This window comes from Ambystoma mexicanum, chromosome 7q, assembly GCF_040938575.1.
Source record: "Ambystoma mexicanum isolate Mex_15411 chromosome 7q, UKY_AmexF1_1, whole genome shotgun sequence".
Taxonomy (NCBI): domain Eukaryota; kingdom Metazoa; phylum Chordata; class Amphibia; order Caudata; family Ambystomatidae; genus Ambystoma; species Ambystoma mexicanum.
Genome location: NC_090941.1, coordinates 953,004,366 through 953,024,107, shown reverse-complemented (window position 1 = coordinate 953,024,107; position 19,742 = coordinate 953,004,366). Strand labels below are relative to the sequence as shown.

Genomic DNA, 19,742 nt, shown 5'->3' with positions numbered 1-19,742 from the left:
ACTGCAATTAAGCAGGAGGAAAAGACCCAATGAAGAGGTATCGTTGGCTGAATTATGCATTATATGAAATACCTTTTTATTTTGTTTTTAATTTAAATTTGTAGTTTTTATTTTCATTTTTTTAAACTTCTGTTTATTATTTTTTCAACAATAGTATTTCCTTATTTTATATCATTTAACACACTTGGATAATAATACAAAACATGTTACTTTTTTAGAAAATACAGATGGATTCGTTTATGGAAGAAAACTATACGGATTCAGCTGATAAAATACAAATGTTAAGGAAAAAAAATGAATGATTGTGAGTGCCTCTTCCTGAGTGTCTTGCATTGACACTCCTTGACACTCGGGTATAGCATTGTGATATTGTCCCAAGCACACCCACTCCCCTTCTGAGTACATTTGTTAGCAGGTTCGAAAGACCTGCAGATTGGATGCCAATTCACTGATTTTACACCAGCGCAAAACATCTGCTGCTGGCATAAAACCACGAGGCATTTGAAGGCAGACGAGGGGACAGCGGCGAGAACGTGAATCCCCTTCAGTGCCTCTCTGCTGCCTCCAAAGGCCATCACACGTCACGGGGTGTGAAAGTGAGGTGTGCACGGCTTCTGTCTCGCTCTCACGCCTTTCCTGTGCATCCCGGATCTTATAAAGTGACCCCATTGTGAATGATGTTTTCAGTGTTCACTTCCTGCCAAGACACATCCCCTGAGCTCTGTTCTCTGAGCTACGGATTTATGCGAACAGCGCAGAGGAAGGACGTTTATGTGCCTTAGAAATGATGAGGACATCACACCTAAAAAGACATACACTATCTTTTGGGTTTTGAAAATCCTGTCTGCACCATTAGTAATAGTGAAGCTGTGAGAACATCACGTGAATAACATAATGTAGCCGTTACAGTGTTCGTACATTTTAACCAATCAATCCCCCTAATAGGGTTGAGGGTTTTTAACTCCCTCCCTCCCTCCCTTCACTGTGGATAGCAGCTGCCAGATGTCCCCCTTCCTCTAAACCCTAATCATATGCTGCCACTGGGCGTTTTTTGCCAAAAGACTCCACCTTTGAAGCCACCTGGAAGCCAAGGGTGTTGCTAGGTCGGTAAAGATCCGGGGCTACACTCATTTTGGGACTGTTGCAGGGGGCTAGCTCGACTTTTTGGTTGTAACCGCTGAGCTTCTATCCGGGGCTACAACCAAAAGACCTGGGACTATAGCCCCCTCAGTCCTCCCTCCCCCAGCAATGCCTCTGATTCGTCCTAATAGTTTTTATTTGGGTTGCCTGCTCAACAGTATAAAATGTGTTGGCCTTTCTTAATTGTCTCTGCATCACACTTTTTGCATCGCGGATGGCCAAATCAAAAGCTATACCAGGACCATTCCCATATAACGCAGCTTTATCGCGAGCTACTGCAGAAGCCCAAGTGGTGATCTCCCTTATCCACTCCTCAATATCATTTGCGGGCATGGATAGGAACTCCAAAGCACCAGAGCAGGCTACCTCAATCCAGGAACCGAAATTTTATTTGTTTTGAGCTGACCAAATCAAACGGTGCCCGGCATGTGAGGTCACAAGGTTTCCTACATTATGCCTCACACAACTTTCCTTATACCACCCCATAGTGAATGACAATATGTTATGGTCAGTACACTCGCTTGCCACTATCCTAAAATCAGTTACACTCTCCAAAACAAGGTGATTAACAAAAATATAGTCCGAGGTAGCATTTAACGTTGTGCCAAGTATATCCACCCGGAACATCCCGCCTGGCCCGACCATTGAACAGGGCCAGATCCCATTCTCTCAGGTATGTAAGCCATCTATTCCCTTGGTTGTTCGATTTCTGCTGCCTCATTGATATTTCTGTAAGAGGCTGTGGGAATATTGTCTGTGCACTATGCATTCAAATCCCACCCAGAATAATCATCCCGGGAATGCCAGGACATCAGCCATTGTGTTAATACAATGTCGATATAATCAAACAGGCAGCGCTGGTCAGGATGGACATAGACATTTAGTCCAAATGATCCTCTTCGGAGCGCCATTCTCAAGGTACGCCAACTCTATTGCCAAAACATTACCTTTCGGTCTCTAGGGAACCTTTGAAAATCACATGGAGCATATTTTGCCCCAATCACCAAGCCCCGTGATGGTCTGCCTGGCGGGCTCTGCTGTGCGGGTTCCTGATAGATACGATACCCATCAATGCTAATGGAGGACACTAGCCACGTTTCTTGTAGCATCAGTATAGCCAAATTTGCTAATACGCTAAATGAACCGTTTTAGCTAAGAAATGGGCACTACCATGAGTGTTCCAGCATGCTGTTTTACAGGTTCATTTAATGGTGACTCCTTTCTTAGTGAGCATTCCACTAGGCCATATCCAGCCTTTTGCATTTTCATCCTCATTCACACCTGACAGTCATTACGTTTTCTCTAGCTGCAACTATCGGCGCTTTCAAAGCACACTTACATGTTTCGCAACATGCTGTCCCTGTACTAACCATATGATTCTCACTGTCTAGAACGTAACCCCGACTCTTAAAGGTATTCATGTGTTGACGAATCATTTGTGCGGTTTCTAATACCGGTGGTGGTCTTTACTACTTGCTGGCACGAATTATTTGTCAATATGTGCAACCATTGATTATTTTGACAGATTAATAGGTTTAGAAGTGGAAAGATACGAGTAACCAGACATGTCGAATCATTATGGTGGAACTTTTAAAATCTATTTCAAACATGTGCTGAGGTCAATTCCGTTTGATGAGATGTAATGCGAAAGTTTTAATTAGGAAAGGTTTTGTAAAAAAGTTTCACAAGAAACTATGGCAAAAAATAAATAAATAAATAAATAAATACTGCACAGTGCACCCTGGCCCATGTTATCCTTCTTCCCATCAAGGAGTTCCAAAAAATCGAACACCCTAAAATGTGGTATCTTATGCAATGGGGTTAACAGCCCAGGGCGGTTAAGTCTCGGCTTTGGATTCTCCACGGAGTCAAAGCCAATAGTAAAGATCTTTAGGTCCATTTGCTTCATCTTTAACGTCCAGAGCTGTAGACCTGGCAGAGGTCTGGTTGGAAACAGGGGTACACTTAGGACAGTCATTGCACCACCATTAGATATTAACCTGAGTTTAGGGGACCGAGGTCATACACCTCTGACACCTCCTCCACCAAGCCATTGAGGGCAGGGGCATGACTGGGTACCTCATCTCTGATAAGCCAACTAGTAAGAGTTCCTGAAGAATTTGACTGTCTTTTCTTGCGTTGAGCCTCCTTCTTCCTACTTTTCTTCATTTTCTGGGGTCGCCATAGAATTTAAAGGATCAGAAGGTAGGGGCAATACTACAGCCAGACTTTGATCCTTTTTGGACTCTAGAAGACACAGCCTTTGTTGCTTGGCTATCCGCCTTTCCCTTCTAGACAGGAAGATACTTGATCCTTCCGCCAGAGACTTCGGCTGTAGTTCTTAATCATGGGTCCGGCAACAACCGAACCACTTCTCGCAATACTTGTTTCAGGGGGCTAATCGCCGTGTTCTATTAGCTTCAAATCATGGTCATTACACTATAATAAGGTCTTAATAGATCTCAGTTGGAAACTTTGTTTTTTTTCAGATCTTCATGGATAACACCACAAAGTTTCAGCAGTATTTTTACTGCACATTGAAGTGCTTCGTTGGGCAAATTAGGATGGGTGCTGCTGTTACTATCACTGCCATCCAACTCTCTCCTCATATTCTAGACCTCTCCTCCAGAAACAAACTCTGTATCATGAAACAAATTAGGGGAGGCAGACAGTCTTTGGGAGTGGGCTTGCATAGGTGTCACAGTCGTCGGGAGGTCAGTCTCGGTTCCTTTGTCCACGATATCTGCACCAGTCAAAGCTCCTTCCGAAGATGCAGTTGGCTGAGATGGACCACTTCTTGTAAAGAACAGCACAAGTCCAGGTGAGAATGATCAGCAACAGTACCACAATCTGAAAGGGTCTGGGAAACTGGTTCATGAATAACGGAGACCTCTACTCTTCCTTCGGGCCCTCTTTAGTAGGGGCCTTGGGTTGGTTAAAGGAAGTCATTTTGCCCCTAGTTGTTTTACAATTGGGGAAGCCACCACTCTTTCTTCAGCATTTACTTCCTGCTCAGACTCCTCCTCTAAGGGTTGTTTTTTATCACTCTCAATCGCTGCAGTTTCGTTTTTACTGTAGGGTTTGCCCTTATGCAAATTGTAAGTGCGTGCCTTATTTGTAACATTACCACATCCACACCGTGTATCGGCCACAAAACAATGTCCATAAAGTAGAGCAATTCAATACTCAGTTACGTCAGGATGATATGGAAGGAAACTCCTGTCCTTCCTCAAAAAAATCCTGAAATAGGCCAACCATGCAAGTGCACTTGTTCACATGAAACGCCTATTCAGATTGTCACTGTGTAGGCAAGGGGCTCAAAGGGCATAGGCCTTGTTACCACACAGTCACCACGGCCAAAATTTACAAGAGAGAATCCCTTGCTGCCTGGCACAGCACTCACACAGAGAGCAACCAATAGTTCCACGGAGCAAATCCCTTGATGCCATAAGGGTATTAATAATGAATATAAGGTGCAGGAACAGTCAAAATAACTGTCACTTACTGCAATATGGGTGCTGGGGACGACAAAGACCCCCACCACCTAGTCTGATTTCCGTGATGTTTCCTTGCTGGTCACATGTCGTACAAGTCACGGAACGCAGAACACTCGTCACACTCCACAATGCTCCGCTAGGGAGTGGAAGTTATATACCGGCAGCACTTCCTAGTAGTAACTGTAGATAGACCGCAGGTTTCACAGCACAGCACCAGGGACCCACAGAACACTCGTCACGCTCCACAACGCTCCGCTAGGGAGCAGAAGTAATATACCAGCAGCACTCCCTAGTAGTAACTATAGATAGACCGCAGGTTTCACAGCACAGCACCAGAGACCCACAGAACACTCGTCACACTCCACAACGCTCCGCTAGGGAACAGAAGTAATATACTGGCAGCACTTCCTAGTAGTAACTGTAGATAGACCGCAGGTTTCACAGCACAGCACCATGGACCCACGAACACTCGTCACACTCCGCCATAATAGTGATTTCACTGTGGCTTCTGTTTAGTTGCCATGGTGTGGACAGAGTGGGCATTTCTGGGTACAAACTTGACTCAGTGGTTTATTTTTCAGATTATATGTTTGCCCTCAGGCATCCAACAGTTTACATCATGGGCAGAAATAATGATGTTACTAGGGTTATTTAAGAGACTGCTTATATGTGTGTATGTTTCTAATGAAGATACCCTTTCATGCCCTTGAGACTTGGCTGCCCTGGAGTCTAATGAGAACTCAATATTTATCCTGTGGTTGGGAAATTTGAACCGACCCCTAGATTTTTATTTTTTGATCCAACAATTCATTTGAAAATTCAGACTTGCAAAAATAACTTTTGTAGACTTAACTTCTACAAGAAACACACATGGGAACTCCGCAATCTTACTTCTAGCCAATTGGGTGTGTGTTTTTACGATTGCATTAATTGTATTAGAACAAGTTTGAGTCTCATTAGTGTGACAAGGTCAGGGGCTTGACTCTATCAAAAATGGTCAGGGACCTCTCTTTACCTGGGGTCGTTGGTTTACCAAGGCGCATGCCAGAGCCTGTCCTATCCCAGAGGTGTGGTGAGAGGGTTGAAGGGGAGCAGTCCCAGTACCCCTTAAATGCGGCCATGCTTTTCATATTGGGAGCTCTGTCTATCGCACCATCACTTCCAGCTTCGTGTCTGCCCAGAGTTCTTTCCTTCTACTTATAGGTCCACTGCCTCAGGTATCCAGCTCTTCACTGCCGGAGAACACTGTGAGAGGTTACAGGGGGGCCTGGGGGGGTAGGGCTGAGTGTGAGTCTCACTCTTAACACACCCGCTAGACTACTGGTAGAAACACCAACTTCCCGGGCTGCAGGAACGAAGGAAATGCGCACTACGGACGCCAACGACACCAGGCTGCAGAAGCACCACATATGCCCCCAAAGCAAAAAAGGGGGCAGGTCAAGTCAGGTATTTCAAACGTTTTGCCAATGTAACCTAGCCCCCGGAGAAAGCATAGCAATAGATTGGTCACAGTGATCTGGTGACAGTAGGGAGCAATGGGAAGGGGCCAGAGGCAGAAAAGAAAAATAGCGCAGATATTAAAGGCCCCCCTCTCCCAAGCAGAGATGAGGGGATTTCGGTGAGGCCAGGAAGAGAGTTGGTGGATCCATATTAAAAGCCTGCTCTCCCAAGCAGAGATGAGGGGAGTTCGGTGAGGCCAGGAAGAGAGTTGGTGGATCCATATTAAAGACCCGCTCGCCCAAGCAGAGATGAGGGGAGTTTGGTGAGGTCAGGAAGAGAGTTGGTGGATCCATATTAAAGACCCGCTCGCCCAAGCAGAGATGAGGGGAGTTTGGTGAGGTCAGGAAGAGAGTTGGTGGATCCATATTAAAGACCCGCTCGCCCAAGCAGAGATGAGGAGAGTTTGGTGGGGTCAGGAAGAGAGTTGGTGGATCCTGAGAACAGATGGAGGATGGAAGTTGGAGCAGAGTGCTGAATATTTCTTGGAGATATTGGAAATGAGGGACAGTGAGGTATTTTGAGAGAGTGGTACAAAGCGTGAGATAGTGGAATGATTGCTGTGAGAGTGGGTGTTAGTACGTGTGATACTAGAGGGAGGGTGTGGGCCATTGGCAAGAGTGAGAGTAAGGGGTGAGTAGAATGCGAGCTTGGTAGAGTGAGAGGGACTGGAAGAGAAACTGGGAGTGAGAGTGAAAGAGCAGAGACAGGTGTAGAGGGGGAGATTGGAGAATAGAAGAGGGCAGCAGGAGAGAAAGAGAGAGAAGGGAGGAGAGCGAGAATAATCGGCAGGAGTGACGGGCAGAGAGAGACAGGAGGAAATAATAGGTGAGAGAGAGAGGAAGATAGAAGGATCAAAGGGAGAGACAGAGTGAAGCGGAGATAAGGGGGAGTAATGAGGGAGAGAGCGAGAGAGATATGGCTGGTGAATTCTGTAATTAGAGGGGCATAAATATTACCCATACATACTCCAGAGCAACCAACCTTAGCAAGACAACCTAAACCAACCAAGAGGAGCTGAGGGAAGGGGGTTCCTCCTAAGAAAACCTTTGTATAATGAGTTAAAATAGTGCATTATACAGCACACCTTTAAGACAGTAGAAACTGCTGCCATGTAGAACGCGTTGTATTCTACTGGGTTACTGTGCCTTTAATCTCTATATAATAACCACTAGGAGGCGCAGAGCACCTGTGCGGAGTCCCGCAGCAGAGTCCAGTCATTTGCCAGTCAACCGCCAGCGACTGAACGTCAGCGTATAGGTGAGGCAGTAGAACTTCTAGCTGCGTTCATATGGGGAGAATAAAAGAGAGTATGGACACAGTGACTGTCAATCCAGACGATGGCCCCCGGTGGCTTAGAAGCCCCCTCTCCCGCTCGCACACGTCAGGCGAAGCTGATACTGTTGGCATTCAGATGGCTGGTAAAACCACCTTAAATGTCCCCTTGGCACCTCATATTAATTCCACAACTCCAAAATGATTGTCAAACATTATTGCGCTAGACCAGTTTGCAAGGCTTAATCAGCTTGACGTAGCAAAGGCTCAACCTCTTCTTGAAGCTGTATTGAGTGCAGTGCATACCCAGGAACAGCAACAACAATGCATCATCTTAAACGAACAGGGTGTCGGTATCGGGGAGGACCCTCCCATCATGTTGATGGTACTGACTCTGACTCCTATACCGGAGGCACTGGAAGTGGACTTGGTTAGCGGTATCCGATCAATTTCACACGTTGTTACAGGTCTTATCCATGTTGTCCCGGAAGGGTCCAGGGGACCTGTGTTAAATTCAAACAGCTTACTACCCCATAGGGGCGAGGAAGGGGTCTCTCAAGCTAACTCACATTTCTGCCCTGATGCTGCCTCAAATTCTGCCCAGGGCAGAAGCAGTGAACAAGTGGACGGAGATGCAGAGAGTGGGACCTCTCAGCTACTACTGTTTCCGACATCCAATTTTAACTCTTGCTCTTGCAGTCCGAGTATCTTGCCTAATGTTAATGCCAATGCTGAGAAAATTAATTTCTTGGGAGAGAAGTCTGGCGTCACTTTAACCCCGTATCAAGAACCTGAAAATGTAATATTTTTAAACGCCCATGCGACAACCCTCTTGGGTGAAGGGACTCTACTGGGTCTGAGTCTCCCTACAAAACTTGACATTCTAAGTAAAACTTGTCCAGCATTCCTCGATTCAAGGAGAGGTGAGAGGGGCTCAGGCGATCTAACAGATGCCAAACTTATAGAGGGCTCAAGGGAAATGGAAACATCACAAGATCCCCCCCTCTCACCCAATACGGTGACCAAGATCACACAAGGAAGAAGAAGCTGTGTAAAGTGGTTAATCTAAAACAGCATCCAGGGTCCACCATTAATTCGACGGGAGGGGGTCTGGGGAATACTAGCCCCTACCAACAGCTCTCAGAGGGCCATACTCTGCAAACTGCATATTTGGTAAGGGCATTGGCTCAAACAGACACAATGGGGATGGAGTATTTGTTGAAAAAAGATAATGTGAGAGTAAAGAAGATGATTGAACTGATTTATTTGGGTGCCCCTAATTTGATAAACATAAGTAGTGCTAAGGCGAGCACGTCAAATGAAGGCAACAATTAACTGGAAACTGCCCCAGACGACCCTGAAAATCAATCCGATTCGATGCAGGAAGTGTTGAGAGCACACCTAACTTAGTTAGGCAGCAAACTTCAATGGTCAAACACCCCGGATTCCATCGAGGAGAGAAGAAATGAACCGGCCAGGATACTAAGGAACTCACTGGGGAGACGGGATTCTACCCTTACTTCAACCTCGACAAGCTCCCCTGAACCCAGAAAGAGGAAAATAAAGTTGGGTGATCGTAGGCATCCTAATGCAGGGTTTACTCATCAAGAAGAGGGTGACACTTATAAACCAATATCCATGCCAACAATGACCATGGCACCCTTTATGAAATTATATGAATCGATTAATGACACCCTAAAATATCAAAATAACCTTGTTGCCAGGATGCACTCTAAATTGATTTTCCTGGAAGGTTACATAACTCGTAAAGAACATTCAGATGGGTTTTGTACCGGGACTATGAGAAATACCGGAACTCTTACTAAGGAGCTTGATATCTCAAATCTGGGGCCATTGAATGAGACGCCAAGAACGGCTCTTGAGCCTCCTATCGAGGGCTCTATACTAAGTCATAGAAATCAAACTCAATTGGCTTCTGGAAACAGACAAGGTAACGCTGTGACCACTGGGACCCAATGTGAATCTCCAGGGACGTCATACCAGTCCTTTGAAGAAGACCAAGGTGAACTAATTTCAAACTCGCCCATCACGATTAATGTCGAGGAGTAGTGGCCACTCTAATAAGAAAATGACGACCAGAGAATTGTATCCAGTGTTCGCACAAATACGGAAAAATGTTACTACGCAGCCTGCTTTGGCCAAGAGAACTAAACATTTGCCTATGGTCACACCCAAGGATTCAAGAGCTTGTTTACGAAAACATTTGATCCCTCATGTAGAAAAACCAGCGGAAATTGAACATTGCTCCAAACAGCAACAGATCCCTAGAAAGAACCCTTTTGCTCAACATAACATCAATGCGCAAGAGGATTCAACGAAAACCGACAGCATAACCATCTTGTTAAACCTTTTATTCAGTAGAAGAACGTGTCGACGAGATCGCTGCAGTGCTCCTGTGTTGCCGGGGAGAAACTGTAAAAGACAAAGGGTCCATAGTGCCAAATTGCATGAACAGGGCCCAGCTACTGCCAGCAGAAAAAACTTCAACGGGTGTAACTGGGCATTTGCCCACATTTCTGACTTTAACAGACAAAAGAATCGTAGCAGAAAAGAAGCACTGAGCTGAGAATAATCGGGAGAGTACCCAAGAAAAGCAATTAAATACTCCTTTGCCACAGGGCCCTCGTCCCATTTCCCCTGACCTGAAACAAACTACTGCTCTTAACACCAAGGCGCAGCTGGCTTGCCAAGAAACAAGCGTGTACTCCTCGAAAGTGAAAGACTTGATCGTAATGGAAAAGAAGAGTGCAAGTGCTCTCAATTGGAAGAGGATCATACCAGTGGAAAAGGCAAATAGTTGCTATAACTCTTTACATTGGTTCAAGGGATCCCCCAATTTATGACCCCCAAGGAGAGATCCACTCCGCTTTTTGAGACTGGAAAAGATTGTGGACCAAGACGCTAGTTTCATTCTGAACAGACATAGCGTTATGATGCTTTTTCACTGTGTGCCGGCCCTACGGCAAGTTAACAGCAAAGATTTAGCAGTGATAGAATGTGCCCAAAAATATCATTTGGATCTGGTTTTTGTCCATTTTACTTCAACCCTTGTCAAAGAACTTCTGCTGACAGTGACTAAGAGCTTGCAGAAGATAGGTTTCGACATTACAGCAATTGACGAATCCTTGGAGAGTGGGAATACCTTACAAAATACAGTAGCGTCTCCAGCAAAGGAGGGAAAAATGAAATCTAAGAGACTCAGAAGCTTACCTTTTGTCTGCAGATTCGCTAGAAGACCTCTTCTTGGGTGTAAACATGTGGGGAATCCAGGATTCTATAATGAATATAACTGTGAAATTAAACTGTCAAGGATCAGAAAGGGTTGTGAGGAGCGCTGAATTAAAAAACCAAACAAAAGAGAAAACATTGTGGGTATGGCTCCCGGTAGTCTTAGCAAATACAGGAAGCTGCTAGCGCAAGGATAAGGGGAAGAGAAAGTCCTTGACGCTTGGCTCCTGGAACACACAAGGCATCCATCATTTCACAACAGACGGAGACATAAAGTGGCCTACATTTGACATTCTTTGCTTCCAAGAGACCTGGCTCTTAGCAAAACATAGCCTTGACGGCTTCGAAATTTGTTTCAATTCAGCAGTAAGGGAAGGAAAGAGTCGCCTACAGGCGGGCCTACTAACAGCAATTCGAATGGACTTGGGCCTCGAAATAGTGAGCATTGCTAATATGGGCCAATTTATTCAATGGATGACCCTCGGACTTCCCGACGACCGAACCCAAGGAGCAAAATCCAACTAAAAGCTCTTGTGTAATCTCTATTGGAATTCTACATTAATACCCCTACAAAGAATGATGAATCGAGAAGCCAATTTCTGATGACCTAACTTCATTGAACCCTTCTGAAAAGAGTTGGTGGCGGTGAGTGAAATTAATGGATAATAGAAATCTACATGTGGTAAATGGCGAAATTATCCAAGACATCCCTCAACGCTCCACTTGGGAAAGAAACAAGCCAAGCTCAATAATCGATTACATATTTGTTTCGAGCCCCTGGATTACGAGGGTCGAATCTTTCAAAATCCTACAATCAATGCAAAGTGATCACAATCTTTTGAAAATGGTCTGGAGAGATGAATTGGAACATCGTCGCTCTAACTTCTCAATATTGATGGAATCAATAAATGTAGCTGTTTGTTTAAAAATGACAGAAGAAGATGTCCAGCACTGTACCTTGATGTACCTTGAACACAATACAGGCTATGGCTCTGTTCCATTACCCTTAAAAGTGGAGTACACAACGATCCTCCAATTATTCATCCAAAGCAAATGAGAAACGCTGTTGGTCAAAGAAAGCATACCGATGTCTTTGACAACCAGTTTGTGTTAAAAAGATCTGAGCTAAGGAGAGAGATCAAAAAAACTCAAACCCAACCCTTTAAACTGTACTAAATAGGCAAAAAAGTTGAGGAATAACTACAAGTCCTGGTTGATTTGGCACAGAGGTACGCTATTACAGCATGACGCAGAACATATGCGGAGAGCTTTGAGTGAGAAGGACTCTAGGGAATTTTGGAAATTGATCAAGACCACTGATAAAAATAAAAAAACTCCCCAAACAAATGGGGTAGGTGAAGAGACCAGGGTAAGACATTTCAAAGATCTTTTTTCAGACAACCACCCTAGCCAGATGCATGCACTGATTCAGCAATCCCGTGGAGTTTAACGGATGATCAAGACTAACGCAACCCTGAAACAGAACCCTGAAAAATGGGCAAAATTAATCTACCTGATTTTTGATAACATCAGGGAAAGTTGCTCAGTGCCAACATCATGGAAGCAAGCAATGAATTGTCATTCCAATCTTCAAGAGTCAATCCAAACAACTATCGGCCAAAAGCATTGGTGGACGTAATTGGTAAATTATACTCAATACTCCTCCTAAGAAGATTGAATGACTGGGCCATGAAGCAGGGAAAGTGCGCCCCTTTTCAGATTGATTTTGTTAAGGGTCTTGATACATCTCCATCCACCCTGATTTTATCAATCTTGAAAGAGAAAGTTTGAAAAAAGCAAAAGATCTATATGGCATTTGTTGACTTATAAAAGGTTTTCGACTCCACAAATAGAAGATGTCTGTGGTACAAATTGTCCTCCTGTGGATGTCCAGCAGATTTGGTTGAACAGTTCAAGGACTTGCATCCAAACACCACCTGGAGAGTAAGGCTAAATGCACAAGGCTTCGTCACAGAAGAGGTACCTAACATCTGTGGAATAAAACAAGGTTGTCCTTTGGCTCCTACTATTTTTTATCTGTACTTATTGGACTTGTGCTCATTCATGGAGCCAGTAAGATCTCTTCCACCGAAAATCAGAGGGGTCTATGTCGGGCGACGGCTGTATGCTGACAACCTTGTGCTACTAGACCATATGGAAATAGGTCTTCAATGACAATTAGCTAGACTGGAAGCTTATGCGAGTTAAAATAACCTACAAATAAACTCCCAGAAACCTAAGATCTTATTACTTGACTCATCAAGAGGAAGGAAGAACAAATCATTCACGTGGCATACGGGACCATCAGTAATGGAGCAAGTATCATCATATAAATACCTGGGAGTCCGTATCAGTAGCAGCTGTGTCGAGTCATACAACTTAAGGGAGAAGGTCAAAATGCTGTCTAATCAAGCAAGCATCATAAAGAGAAAGTTCTGCCGATATTCTATGATACCTTTATTGGACCTCTACAATAATAATAGTGCTTGTACTAATTTGTGGGTCGGACGCTCTGTTATTTTTTCCAAAGAAACACTGGCCAATAATGGAAGGAGCCTTTTGGAAAAGGGTTTTATACCTCCCTAAATCGATCCCAATTCAAATTGTGATGAGAGAAATGGATTTGGTATCAATGAAAGTACAATCTGAGTGGAAGGCACTGCCTCTATCTCACTATCTCATTTTGGGAAATGCATTCAGGATAACCCTGCACCTACCCTAGCGCTGATAAAATCTGAAATTCTGAAGGGAAATGAGAAATGAATTGCCAATTGGAGATTTGACTGCGAAACAGATGCTTTAATGCGTAATCCAACTAAACCAAAGAGAAAGATGTGGGATGCAGACAGGATCTCAACAAATACAGAGGCAAATTAACATAAACTCTTATCATCTATCAGAAGAGACGAGGCTTTTCAGTGACATCCTGAAATACTTGGAAAAATATCCCAACCCATATTTCAGACATCTGTTCATGAGGATAAGACTGAATCTACACAAAACAAAAGAAGAAATACTATGCATCAGGTTCCCTAGCATAGTGAAAGATGTAACATGTAGATTTTGTAAAGTCAGGGGCTCTGTGAAAAACTTGCACCACATCTTTCTGTCGTGTAGAGCTTTGACAGCCCAATGAACAACCCACCCTTAAATCTTTTCTAGAAAATATGGGGACTTTGGACGCTGAAGACTGGTTGAACCTGTTATTAAGGGGAGAGAACATTCCCCTAACTATTGGGGCTGTCACATTTTTAAATGAGACTTTGTTAAAAGCTGAAGTGAATGAAGTTTGGGACAGGACTCTTAATTGGTGAAATCAGTGAACTGCTGTTAAATGTTTGTAATAAACTGCAAAACAATAACATGCAAAAGCTAGGCAGTTTGCAATTGATTTTGTAGGGGAATTCCAACCCAAAAATGCAATAGATGCAAGTCACCAGCACATTTTCATGATGCCTCTGCCCACTATATATGCCAGTATAAATACATTTCCACACTGGCTGTGCCCATACATTTCCATGCTGACTATACCAATATATGACGGAATTCCCATATAAGAACATACTTATACTTGTGTATAATGCCAGTATTATACTATATGAAAATATGCCCATGCTGGCTCGCCCAATATATGGCAGTATTCCCCTGTAAGAACATACTTCTTTTGGCTATTCCTTGAAAAATGGCATGCCACAATAGGAAAACAAGCCCAAACTGGCTGCACAGTGTAGGCCGTTCTAGACACGTAATAACTATTATCATTCTAGTTTTATCCTTGATCCCCAATACAAAATGACATGCCAAAGTAAGAAATAGCTAGGATGGCTGCTAAACCATATGCCACTCTAGACATGTGAAAACACTTTTCATGCTTACTGTATTATAGATTGGCAGATTAAAATTCCATGCTACGGTAAGAAATAACTAGTCTGGCTGCACAAAAATGCCTCATAGGTCTGGAGTTTTAGAAGACATCACTGTGCCTGTGAAATGAACTGATGAAGGCCAGCCAGCAAAAATGTGATGCTGTGGCGACCATCCCATGCAGGGTGAGCGAGCTAGAGAAACGCTGGTAGGACCTAGAGAGATCTGTCTCGAAACTGGTGTTTGGCCATTGCAGGAGAGCCTAGCCACAGGAGGTGGCTCGCCACGGCCACCTCTGGAGCTGCGGCTGTGGGCAGAGCACGCGCAGACCATCATCCTTACCCATCCCATCCTCCTTTCTTAAGAATTGTTTTATTAGCAAACTGTCCATATAAAACAATGCCTTTGCCTTAAAGGTGTCAAACTATATACACAATACAAGTGATTTCTTTAAAAGAAATGTACTAACCAACTTGATACTAAAGCAATAGAACGCGAGGAGGGGGGCATTACCTGTCTGGGGTACTAATAGTATTTTGTCTCGAGTTGGGAAATGGCGTGGAAACCGTTTCGCAACTCAAGAAAAAAAAAATGCCCACCATGTTTCGGGGAGATGGCACACAAAGTCTCTTCTCCCTTTCCATGGCAGCCATCAAAAAGATATATAAAAAAGTAAACAATGAAAATGGGCTCCATTGAATGGAGCAAATGCACTATACATAGTGCCTTCTCCCTTTCCATGGCAGCCAATCGCAGGTAGGGAACAATCAGCTATGCACGCGGCCAAAGCAGGTAAGTCCTTGTGGGCTAGTAATGACCTGGTGAGGGCCAATCACATCAATTGTTACTAATCTGATTGTCCCTCGCCGGGTTCTAATATGGATTATTCTACAATGCCAAGTAAAGAGATGTTCCTAAAGTAGGATCAGCTGTCCTTTGAGCAAAATACAATGGGTGGAGCTGCACTTGAATCTATTGGTATGTTGGCAGTGGATGGTTCCCAAAAGGAAGTCTATGAAAGTTCACGCTATTATAATATTCCTTTCAAGCCTTGTAATGCATCTTGGGTTTGGCTGAGGATTAACATCAGCATTCATATTTTGTATGAATATTTCCCTTTTAATTCCCTGAGTACATTACTATCTACTGGGTGTACAAACCTTTAAACACTGTATACTACTGTTGCATATTTCAGGCATAATCCTCTATTATTAAGCGCTTGAAAGTATTAACATTTCTGCTGTTTTTTCAAATATTTTGTAGGTTTATGATCGCAGCGGCTGATGTCATTTCTGGCTGTAAAGAAGAAGGATGGTCATTCTGCAGCAGGTACGCATGGATTTCCCTTAATTTTGCAATTTACCTGTTGCAGTAATGAAGCTGTGAGGATAGCGTGTTTCCATTGCTGGCCTTACAGCAGTGTTGCACTATGCAATTAACATTTAGAAGTACTGCACTCTTAACCGGAGGAGTCGACTGCTAAATGTCACTGCTCATTCAAATGAAATGCTCAGACCAGTGCAATCATAGGGTGAACTCACATGACAGCTGTGAAATTAATTCAGCACAAGATAGATTATAAACTGGAGTAGATACGAATGGTGTCAAGAATATTAGAATCTGCACCAGTGAGTGGAGGCTATTGTGTGCAAGCTTCCCGTGGCAGGTATTTGCATGTCCAAGTATCACTTGCGTGTTTGAGGCAGGATGTGCACTCATTCTCTTTTTTCCTATTGTATTGAGACAGGAAGTCATCATATAAAAGTATTACATGACATCACATCAAATGTTATTGAAGTGTTCCTATGTACACATCAATGAGTACAAATTGAATAATCAGATTTCCACAGAGGTTATCGACAAGGATGTATCTGTTATATTATGCTATGCTACAAAGTTGTGCCAAAATACCACTGTAGTACTCTAGAAACTCCTAGGATTGCCCAGAAAGAGATGTAGTGTTCTCCCCCCCCGAACCCCTCGACCCCCACGGTCAGGGATGTATAGCTAGCCTGCAAAGAAGTGGAAAAGGGGAAGAGGTGGAGAGAAAGAGAAAGGGGGACCAAATAAAGGACATAGAGGGGAGACAAACTAATGAGGTGAAGAGGAGAGGGGCATGTCTTGTGGAAGCTTGGATGCATGAAGCTCCAGTAAGCATGGGAAACGAGCCAATGCATCCTATGGAAGGAGAGAAGTAAGTTCCAACGTGTCCCCGGGTAAAGGAGAGCTTACCTGAGGGAAATTGAATACAAACCATCATAAACTGTAGTTAATTGCTGCATGATGAATTTGAGATGTTCTCAAACTACCCCTAGAAGTGTGGGGGCTTAAGGAATGTAATGTCTCTGACAAAAGAAGCACCAGCATAGTACTACTGGGACTCCCAAGACAGAGGCATTGAGTAGCGTCTATGGAGCTGTCATTATTCCTGTTGTATCTGGCAGTTCATTTGACTAGGAAGCAATCTATAGTCCTTCAAAGAGCTGCAGGTTTTGCCTCAAAGTAACATTCTATGTTTTCTTTCTCACAAGTAAAAGGGTGGTAGCTTGATGTCCTTCGATAATGTTATGTTATGCCAGGGGTTTGCAAACTTTGGCTTCAGATGTTTTGGACTACAGCTCCCTTCAGCCGTAGTCAGTATAGCCAATGGTAAGGAACCATGAATTGTAGTCCAAAACATCTGGGGAGCCGCAGGTTGCAGATCCCTGTTAATGATATGTTCACATGCTCTTATACTGTACGAAATCACCATTGTAAGAGTTTCAGAGTACCTAGATCTGACTTCCTTCTAAACCCTACTGGTCATGCAAAGTACAGTTTCTACTGTTTCAGTGGCCTCTTGTTGCTAGGTCCTGTAAGAGTGAGGAAATGTTTGGCGCTGGTGTAGAGAGCCAGAATGACAGGATGTTCAACCTGAGGTGTTAAGGTATGTAGATCAGACGTGCCCATTGTCTGTATGCTTGTGTTTCCAGTGGGACGCCCCAGGTGCGGTTATGCTATGATATGGCATTTATAACGCGCCTGTGTTTCCAGGTGCGACAAGACGAGGAGGGGAAAACAAAGGGAGGACAAAATAACGATCTAACTAGGCATTGTGTCATTCAGATCGCGCAAGTGCAGAGGAGAGGGGAAGGGGAAGTGCAGTTAACTCACAAGTGCACCCAGTGGGTGGCTCATAAGTGCCAGTGGGTGGCTCATAAGTGCAGAGAGAAGGGACTATAGGGTTGCAGATACAGACCCTAAGTGCTGGGTAGCCCAGAGGCAGTGCAAGGACAACTGGACATACAGGAGCTTGGCCCCGAGTTCAGAGGGCTGTTAGGTAGGACTAATAGGTATGCCAGAGCGATGCTGAGGGTCCATTGACTCGGAGGGCCTAACACCTCCCCAGAAAAAAACAGAGGACTCAGTCAGATGGCAAGTACAAACTGTGGTTTATTTGCTCATAAAACCAACAGGGATCAGTACCCGAACACAGCAAGATTCAGGTACAGCTCGAGGTTCCACAGTGTGCAGGCTGGTTTTCTATCCTTCCTGTATTATAACTTGGGCCCTTCCCATGAAAACCTTTCGCCAGGAGGGATAGGCTCCTGAGAGTTTCTACTACCTACAGTGGACCCTATAGGTGTTATTCTACTGGTCCTCCCATGTCAGGTGGCTGACCTGTCCCATCCCCAAGAGACTATTACATTGTAGGGGGGTTACCATTGGTTCTTGCCCTTTGCCATCCACTCCTGGAATACTAAACTGTGATTGGTCAGAGCTGAGGACCCCAGGCCCGGGACTCGATCAATTTCTCAGCTCGCTAAACATCTTTTCAAGGTGATGTGAAGGATTATGTGTCTGTATTGTAACTTATGTACACCACTTTTGCCTATGAGAACATTCTTTCTTTATGGCAGCAACACTTGTTGCAGTCTGCATCTGATTTGCTGGGTTAAGCTTCTCTTTCTCACCGTGGATGACTATCCATTGTCTCGTCTAGCTGCATCACATGTTTAGAGACCATGAGCTGCAGCTCCCATTTATGAGGATTTATTCTGTTTCTCTGCAGCTGGTCTCTTTGTTGTCTGGGGATTGGAATGTCTCTTTATATCTCTGACCTTGGCTGTGGGCCTGTCTCATGTGTCTTGCTCCCTGTGCAGCATTAGTCAGCTCTGCTCGTCTCCTGCTCAGTGATTTGAGGCCTGCTGTAATTTTCCTAAACCTTATAATGTGATTTCTACATTGTCCATGTTATACTACATTCCCTACGGTTAAGCTTGTCGTGGTTCGACCAGGTTGCATATATACTACTGTATGTCCATGCGAACATTAGCTTCAAGCATCAGCAAGCCTGCTCAGGATCTCTTGTGCCTTGCGGTTCTGCGTTACTGTATTTGGCTAATGACAAAATAATAAAAGCATTAACAGTATGTTTATGTATCTGTCCTCTTAGCTATAGAACTGTACGCTCATGTTCTTCATGTATACAAGTGTGTGTTTATGTGGTGCAATGCAGACTGCACATGTGCTTCATGTCTAACGCTGCTATGTCGTGGTGTCACTAATAACATCAGTACATGGCTTTTTGGTGCACAGTCGAGGCTGTCCATATAGGCTTCCCTGTCCACGATTACAAGCTCTTCTCACACACATGGAAATATTTGCATAGTATTCGGTTTGTATGGCTGTCTGAGAGGATACCTTTCAGTGTATTTGTCAATCATTGGTGCACTCGGGATCTGTCCAAAATAAGATGGATGGCTGCGGGTGTTTCTGGCCTTTTGTCTCGTCATGAACTACGGAGGGCAGAGGGGTGGTATCGGGGGCCCCGGGCCTCCGACTTCAGGGTGACCAGGTGACCAATGCGCAGAGCAGTCAGGTGCATCAGCAGGGGAGAGGAAGAGAGAAAGCGGAAGCAAAAAAGAAGATCTTGAGTTGGTTCCGGAACTGGAAGTGGTTCTGCTCAAGTTTGAGAGAAGCAGGGAGGCTGTTCCAGAGGGAGGCCCCAGCCGAGCAGATAGATCTGACCTCAGCTCGCTGCTTGGAGAAGTGTCTGACCCTCAGAGAGTTGGAGGTGGTGGAGCTGTTGCTTGTTAACGAGTTCTGCCCTGCAAGCTTGGATGGTTGTGTGGAGTAGGCTGTACAGTGGTGGATGGGTAGGTTGGCAAGGTGTTAGAATAACTTGATCTACCTGGGATATGCCCCATGGCCTTTTTTTCTTAAATAAATGTCTTATTG

General features: G+C 44.3%; 1 protein-coding gene across 1 annotated transcript in view; it reads left to right on the top strand.

Moving 5' to 3' along the window:
• Nucleotides 1-19,742, top strand: part of MYO7A (myosin VIIA) — a 1,239,317-nt gene that overhangs the window by 282,081 nt on the left and 937,494 nt on the right. Inside the window, exon 2 of the mRNA XM_069640000.1 lies at nucleotides 15,786-15,851. Within this exon, the coding sequence (XP_069496101.1) occupies nucleotides 15,834-15,851 (18 nt within the window). The 5' untranslated portion in view covers nucleotides 15,786-15,833. The remainder of the gene's footprint in view (nucleotides 1-15,785; nucleotides 15,852-19,742) is intronic.